This window comes from Corythoichthys intestinalis, chromosome 2, assembly GCF_030265065.1.
Source record: "Corythoichthys intestinalis isolate RoL2023-P3 chromosome 2, ASM3026506v1, whole genome shotgun sequence".
Taxonomy (NCBI): Eukaryota; Metazoa; Chordata; class Actinopteri; order Syngnathiformes; family Syngnathidae; genus Corythoichthys; species Corythoichthys intestinalis.
In genome coordinates this window covers 19618843-19627116 of record NC_080396.1, presented here as the reverse complement: position 1 = coordinate 19627116, position 8274 = coordinate 19618843, and the positions used below count along the sequence as shown (strand labels likewise).

At 40.1% G+C, this 8274-nt stretch overlaps 1 protein-coding gene across 2 annotated transcripts in view; it reads right to left on the bottom strand.

The window, feature by feature from the left end:
* Positions 1-1951: 1951 nt before the first annotated feature.
* The window catches only part of dennd2da (DENN/MADD domain containing 2Da), a 50626-nt gene continuing 44303 nt past the window's right edge, over positions 1952-8274 (bottom strand). Inside the window, exons 13-17 of one of the 2 annotated variants that reach the window (XM_057823715.1) lie at positions 6454-6625; positions 6301-6351; positions 6127-6208; positions 5804-6043; positions 1952-2225 (exon numbers count right to left, since the gene is read on the bottom strand). In XM_057823715.1, coding sequence (XP_057679698.1) covers positions 2158-2225; positions 5804-6043; positions 6127-6208; positions 6301-6351; positions 6454-6625 — 613 coding nt within the window. In that variant the 3' untranslated portion in view covers positions 1952-2157. Of the gene's footprint in view, positions 2226-5803; positions 6050-6126; positions 6209-6300; positions 6352-6453; positions 6626-8274 lie in introns of both variants that reach the window. The other variant, XM_057823714.1, reaches the window with a different exon arrangement.

The window sequence follows — 8274 nt, the reverse complement described above, 5'->3', positions numbered from 1 at the left end:
TCACTCCCAATACATAATGGTTACAGTAACAGAATAGAATACAATACAGTCAAATGTCCCACCAAATAGGAGCAGCATGGAAAGCGACCGTACCGTTGCCCATCCCCCATAGCTAAATTAACAATATTTCAATAACAATATAACAGTGCAAATGTCATTCTTGCACCTGTGTAGCGGTGATGTCAAAGAATGAAAGAAAAGGTCCCCATGTACTATCAAATTTCTTTTCAGAACCGCGAAGAATATATCTGATTTTCTTGAGCTTAAGGTTCATCAGCACATCCATTATCGAATGCGACGTTGTGGGTGGGGCAGCCTCCTTCCACCTCAGAAGATTGTGCCAGTGATTTCTGTAAGTCTTTAGCAGACAGGGTTCTTTTTCACCTCTCTGAGTATTCTGCGCTGAACTCTTGGCGTCATCTTTGGCGGACGGCCACTACTTGAGAGAGAAGCAACAGTGCCTAACTCTCTCCATTTGTAGACAACTTCTCTGACTGTCGATTGATGAACATCCAGACTTTCAGAGATGGTTTTGTATCCTTTCCCAGCTTTATACAATTCAACAATCCTTGACCACAGGTCTTCAGACAGCTCTGTTGACCGAGCCATGATGCACATCAGACAATGGTTCTCATCTCATTAGGACAATTCTTACCAGGTGTGTGTTTTATAGTGGGCAGGGCAGCTTTAAACCACTCACCAGTGATTGGGCTACACCTGCCTTAAATTGTTTGACAAAAATTGGTTTCAATTGCTTTTTAAGTCTCCTTAGAGTTAAGTCTCCAGAGGGTTCACTTATTTTTCCCCCCCTTCTGCCATTGTTTGCATGCTATCCTCATTAAAATATGAAAACCTATAAATATTTGGGTGGTTTTAGTTACAGCACTGTTTTTACATTTGTGTGATTTTGACAAAGATTAGATCACATTTGATTTTATGCAGAAATGTGCGAAATTCCAGAAGGTTCAGATACTTTTTCATACCACTGTAGCACATTTTTCTACATTGTTACTATGCCCAAAGCGCTTTACATTAGCACACATTTACCTTTTAACACACACATTCACACAGCAATGCTGTTGCTGACATGCAAGGCGCTGCCAACCCATTCGGGGCAAATTAGGGTTCAGTGCCTTGCCCAGTGCACTTCAACAGTGGGTTGTCGTAGCCTGGAATCGAACCACTGACCCTTTGGTCCCAGGACAACTCGAGCTACAAACTGCTCCAAGGCTGTTTATTGTGCACTGATAGTTTGTGCCTTTTTAAGTTGTATTTTTTTCTAGTTTCAGTTTCTTCATTTGTTATGTACTGAATTTTTCTGTTGGTTTGTGTGCTGTAGACATCCTGTGTGAGGCCTAACTAGAACTGTGTTTGTGGTCCTGTGGTTTTATCACCTAATTCGAAATCCTGTAGGTGAAGAAGTTAAAGATTTATCTTTAAATTAAAAATATGACAAATTGTCCTAGGTTGTTGTTCGAACTAACATGACTACAGTAGCAAATTGTGTTTGCACCGTTCCAAGTAGTACATACTCTATCAAGAAAAGATACATTAATAGGGGTACCACAAATGATCGAGTATATATTTATACGTAAGGTGCGCCTTTAAGGCGCATGAACATGTAAACTATTGTACAAGTGGCGTGGCTGTGTGTTTTGAGGTTGCTCAAATTCTACTTCCCATGACCTTTGTTTAGGTACAGGACAAGGTGATGAGCGTCAAAGAGCCACAAGCATTACTTGTGTTTCTCATGCAACTGTATGAATGGAAATTTTTCAGCCACATCCTGTCAAAGTGTGGCTGTACTTATGACGGTAGGAAGCGGTGCTTATGCTTCTTATGCCTGATGCTTTACACTGTCTTTGTGCATGTGATTGATTGCTGATAAATTATAGGTGAAAAAGACAAACCCTTCGAAGTTGTTTTGGGAAAAAAGTGGATGCAGATGGACTTAAAAAACTAGTCTTTATTGATTGAAATTACCTGCTCACCAGCAAAAGACTGTAAACCAGTGGTTTGACAAAGTAGCAGCAAAACTATGTCACAAGTTGCAAATACTTACTGGACAGAACAGAACAGAACAGAACAGAACAGAACATGAAAACAGTGCAACATTCAGTATCCTTGTACAGCACTATATACACTCAATGCGACGAACTAGTGTTTCTTGGTCTTTTCCTTTTTCTTCCTTTCCTCGTATTCCACAATTTTTTTGTGAAATATTCCTGCAGGGGAGAACATGAACTTGAATTAAGACAGAAAAGCTTTGTCACAACCAGAAAAATATATGGCGGAAAACACTCAGGTGACTTGAAGTTCTGCTGTGAGACCCCCAATTTAGCCAATTTTCAAAATTGTCCGATATGCATGTGTGATGCATCATTGGAAAGCTTGAAATCTCAATTCTGGGGGAAGAAAATTTTTGAACAGGAGGGCATGTAAAAAAAAAGAAAAATTAACAGCAAAACCCTAACCGGAGGCGAGAGCACGCGAGAGCAGAATTAAAGACTCCACAATTTTAATGAGATATTATCGCATACTTACATTGTTTCGATCCAATAACTCCATGTAGCATGTATCACCGAGTGTCGAGACACAGCTGTGAATGGCCACAGCCAGATTTTTGGGGGATTTTATGGGTGAAACATGGCGATGTAACACAGGCCGCGATGCAGAAATCGCAGACAACAAGGAGTGGTTGAGATCTTCTTTTTCATATAGGTACCCTTTTAAACGTTATTTTTCAATTTTTCTTAGTTTGGATCGATTATTTATCATCTAACATATCGTGGAAAATGCGACAGTAACAAAAAAAATACAGTTAGGCGATAGTTATGAGGTAGATATCCGTGACTTTTTTTACAGACGCCAAATTTTTCATTGTGACGTAAATTGTTTAAAAGTTTAAAATATGCGAGTGAATAATTTTTTAAAACTAAATATTAGACATCAATTAATGATTCTAAGCTAAAAATGTCAGACATTCTGAATAATATAATTACTTACCTTTTTTTATGACTAGGATGAAACAAAAGCGGTTGTGCGACGTCTGTAAACGGGGGTTTTCAGGGTAAAACGGATAAATTAAAAATAGTTTGGGGGCTTAATGCGCCATGAATCTGCTACAGCAGCATATAGACATATTGTTCTATCAAACACAACAGTTCTTTTGGCTTAAAATGCTGCAGTTTCTTTTAAAGAGGAGTGCAAGATCAGAAACTGCTTTTTCTGTCTCATCTGTGTTTTCCGCCATATACATTAGAGAATTTCAACATGGTTTTTCAAATTAAAATGTACAGTGGTACCTCTACATACGAAGTTAATTCGTTCCAGGACCTTGTTTGTAAGTCGAAATGGTCGTATGTCGAGCAGGATTTTCCCATAGGAATACATTATAATTCCATTAATTCGTTCCACATCCCAAAAACCTACACTGAATCCTTAATAAATACCGCTGGTACTATTACAAATGGCAATTACACATAGCAAAACAAATAAATTATAAATGAAAATCGGAATAACATAATAATAATAATTCCTGTAATAATGTAATGTAGTGATGCACGATAATACATTTTTCAACCGATATCGATAACCAGGGGTCGCGTTAACCGAATATTTTCCGTCGTTGACCGATTTTTTAAAACGGTGACGGAAAAAACTGAAGTCCATCTGTCATTTTGACCGGTTGCAATTCACACCCCAGACCATAGGGTGGCGAGTGAGCTTATTAATTAGCTATTGTCTCTCTTGATGCATGACGTCGTTGGCCTTACTCTGAAAAATGTCAAGGCAACTGAGTGTCCGAAGTTTCTTCAAAAAGCCCCAAAACGACGATGGTGTTGATAAAAGAGGTGAAAAAACAGGGACTGCACAAGCGGGCACGCAATTCAAGTCCATGCGCACCAGGAGGAAAGTGTGAGACTACGTTCAGGCCACAGCAGGTGAACTGTTAATTTCATTGTTCCATATGCTACATATGGTAGGCTACCTAACTACTGGGGCCACAGTTAGCTGTTTTTGTCACTGCGGAGAAAAAGTTACATATTCATCTGCTTGATGTGTGATGGCACGGTGTGGATTCTCTGTTAAGCTTGTTCGGACAGAATATTAATTTAAAATGAATGATAACTAAATACTATTGAATATGTTGAAGCGGTATGCAATGTTAAGAGTCTTGTTAGCTGTAGGCGCACTATCCTAGACCCCTCACTATCCACTCGCGGGGGCCTGCGCTTGTCAGTGACGTTCCTTATTCTCGCTATATGATTATACAACTTTAACATTTGTCAATAATACGCTCTGTGAGTAGTATCATCCATCGCTTTTCCTTTTTAAATGGGCACTTATAAGCGAACGCAAGAAGTAACAACGGGAACATTTTTAAACGGGCATTTCACGGGAGAGCATTTCGACTCTTCGGCCAATCATATAGCGAGAGCGAGTGGATAGTGAGGGGACCGCGCGCGGCTCTTAAGTGTCTCTGTCACGTGACTGTCGTAGCCGGTAACGCGCTCGGCCAAATGGACACACAAGTACGGAAGGTGAATTATGCCAAACAAAGGGTCACCACAATGTCATTATCATCATTTTAAAAAATTAACTGACGGGTAAAAATAGATTATGACCGGATTTTTATGACCCTGTCAGTCAAAATGACAGACAACGAAAAAGTCTAGCGCAACCTCTGTCGATAACCGATAATTTCCTGCCCCTTCCACCTGATAAACGATAATGTCACGCTGATAATTCTATTCAAATATGTATGTAAAATTTTAAAGTATACAAAGATCAAATGTTACTGTGCAAAAATGTAATTTAGTGCTATTTTTTTCCACATCAAATGTGAACAAGTAGTAAATTCCAACATCTAAACAATGGCAATGACATTGTGTAATGGTAAGCTTTTGGCAACAATTACTTAGAGAGTAAACAACCAAGTTGCACAAAAATGCCTTTAAAAGTAAGCCATTCCTAACACATATCACATTACTACACTTTAAAAACACCTCCTTAAAACTAGCAGAATTGGACAAAACTGTTGATTGCGCACATTTGGAGGCTAAATCAAGTATATAATTATCGGATTGCATTATCGGTTGAATTTCGTTTTATCTGCATTATCTGTGTGACGTCATAATTGCCATTATCGGCCGATAATTATCGGTGACCGATATTATCGTGCATCTCTAATGTAATGAATCGGGTTCGAATGTGTCGGACGTTTTTTGCTGTACCTGAATGCACCGCGGGGTTGATGTGCCAGAGCCAGACAGCGGTGAGCTTGAGAATTTCACTTTCACTTACAATGTTTTCTTGAGAACACCGTCATTTGCGGCAGACAGTAGGCTTTTTGTGTTGAATAAGTTGGGAAATAAATGATAAAAACGTGGTGAAGCTGGCGATTTCCTTGGCGATGTTACCACAATAATAATTGTCAGCTTAACTTATAAAGACTAGCGAACGGTGGTCGGAGGAGGACCGTGGAGACGTATTGTTGAGCTAGTTCACGGATGCCCACCCCAGGCTCATATTTTTCTATAATTTGCATCTCCATTTAAAACGTAAGCCACGTTTGTTTAGCCACCTGTACCAACCTTTTTGAAACCTTTTGTGTTGATTTCTCACACGAGAAAATACGCCGTGCTTTCTTCTGCGGTGCTGTCATGTCGTCGTATTTCGAGCATGTCGTCGGATGTAGAAACAAATAGCGAGTCAAATTTTACGTCGGATGTTGAAAAGATCATGTGTCGAAGCGATCGTATGTCGAGGTACCACTGTAATTTGAAATTGGGAGCCTCACCCTGTTGTGGTCCAGTCTGTTGTTGTTCCACTTCCTGAATGAACAGATCAAACATCTGAGTCTGGATAAACTTCTTGACAAAGTGACGCGTGGTCTTTGACTCGATGGCCTTGTAGAAGTTCCTTTTTTCAAACACTCTCTGGTCTCCAGCCTGACTGCATTTCACATAGGACATATAATGACCAACTGTTTTCACAAAGAACAGCAGGAAGGCCTCCGACACCACACGATTCACATCTTCTGTTGCTGAAAGAGACGACACAAGCGTTAAATGAACGAATTACATTTAGCATTTGGGGAAAAAAAACTGCAGTTTGACCCACCTGAGACATTCTTTCTCTCACTGAGCGCCTCTCGGATTTCACTTTGCAGTTTTGGGGGAAGAATAGAGCTCTCATCGCCAATCTGCAACAGGGTCATTTTCAAGCTTCTAATCAATCATTTTAATTTTGAGCAGAATAATTACATACAACTGAAAAAGAAATCTTATCTCTTACAGAAACAATGAAAGTTTCATTTTTCTTCTCTGATAAATCCACTATCAGCAGCTGTGAAAAATGGTAAAAAGGAACAGAAAAAGGAGAAACAAACAAACACATCATTGCTTTTGTATCAATAAAACAACACTTGAATTATAGTCTCAAACTTGCATCGTTTTGGTCAGTGACGAGGTCAAGCAGACGTTTCTGTACTCCAAGCAGGTATGGAGTTGGTGCCATCACAACATCGATTAGGATCTCTGGAACTATGGAGATGAAGGTGTGCTGCCACGTAAATGGATATAGAAGAGCTGCTACTGCGTGAATGACCTGGGATAATGTGCTGCAAAGAAACAAGATGAAGAAAATTTGATCAAATAAAGAGTTAGGAGTCTTGATGCCATGTTGTTTTTTCAACAATCAACACATCAAATTTCTTCACAACAATTTTCAACGTGAAAAACTCTTTGTTGTGGTAAGGCGGCGCCACAGTGTGACTTGAATACAAGCAGCACATTAGATATATTTACTTAAAATAAAGTCTACCTGCACGTTTTTTTGGGGGGTTTTAACCAAGAATCGAGACTGTTGTACGCCCATACCTATAAAGAATTCAGGGATTTAAAGTGCATGTGACACAAAAAAGCATGTTTATTTCATAATAAACGCGCCATTTTATGCTCCTGAATGATATAGACCGCTTGGATGTGTGTGGAAGCGATCGCTATATTTATTTAGTTTTTTGAATCCCGCGCCATGAAAATGAGTGACTTCCGGCTTCGGTCTTGCATTGAGGAGGAAGGCACTGTGACGTGTACGGTAGAAAGACTCCTCTTCACTACATAGCCTACTGTTGTGTATGAGGACTAAGGATTCAGCTGATTTTTCAGATTAAAACGTTTATTTTTCACATCAAGCCAGCCAAACAGCTGCAGAAAAATCTTGCTGTATGAGGGAGAGGCGTGTGCGCCTTTTTGGAGTTTCAAAAGGTTCTAGTTCACCGTGGATATTGGCCAAAACAAGCCCTACTACTGTGGGACCATTGGACTTACGAGGAAGTGAGTAAACATCTTGTTTTGTATTATGTCAAATACGAATACAGCGATTACAAAGTAAACACTACAAACTTTCTTTAAATAAAGGACTACTTACATTTGATCATTGATAGGCATGTAAAAAGCTCTCCTCATGCACATTAGCTGCACGTTAGCTGCACAACAACTGCAGCCGCCCTCCTCCGGGGAACGAGCTGTAAATTGCTCTCCGCCGGGCGGTTTGCCGATTCACGAAGACAATCGACAACCCAGTCGTCATGTCAAATAATCCGGGCTAGTTATGTGTGATTTTCCGCTTCGAAGACTTTGAAACATCACTCGGTTCGGGCTAGCATGTCGGCTAGCTGTCACGCCTCTTGGTTTGTTTACATTCTCCGAAGCCGGGGAAGGGAAATGACATATGTCCGATTTAGGTGTCATAAAATATTGTTCGGGAGGTGCGACAGTAAAGGTGAAGTCGACAGTTCTGACCATTATGGAGTAATTTTGCCATGTCGTACTGAATAAGTGCATTTTTATTATTCCATTTAGCACAAGACTGTTATTTGTCATGACCATGCCTTTTTTTTAGCAGTTGGGGAAAATACTTGGATAAAAAGAATACCCTGTAAAAACAATGAAGAGACAGAAACAATGACATTTTGCAGATCTCTTCGTCGCGTTTTCCTCGTGGTGAATAGTTCCCCCTCGACGGGCTGACTTGTCCATCTCAAGTCATTTATTTAGCTCTTGGGGGAAAATACTTGGATAAAAAGAATATCCTCTAATAATATTGGAGTAGAGAGACTGAAACAATGACATTTTACGGCTCTCTTCGCCGCGTTTTCCTCGTTCTGAATAATTCCCCCTCAATGGGCTGTATAGTAAAACCGATGAGCCCAGTCTCCCGCTGACGTCATCCACCTGTTGGGGACGCTTGAGCCCTATAATGGTAGGC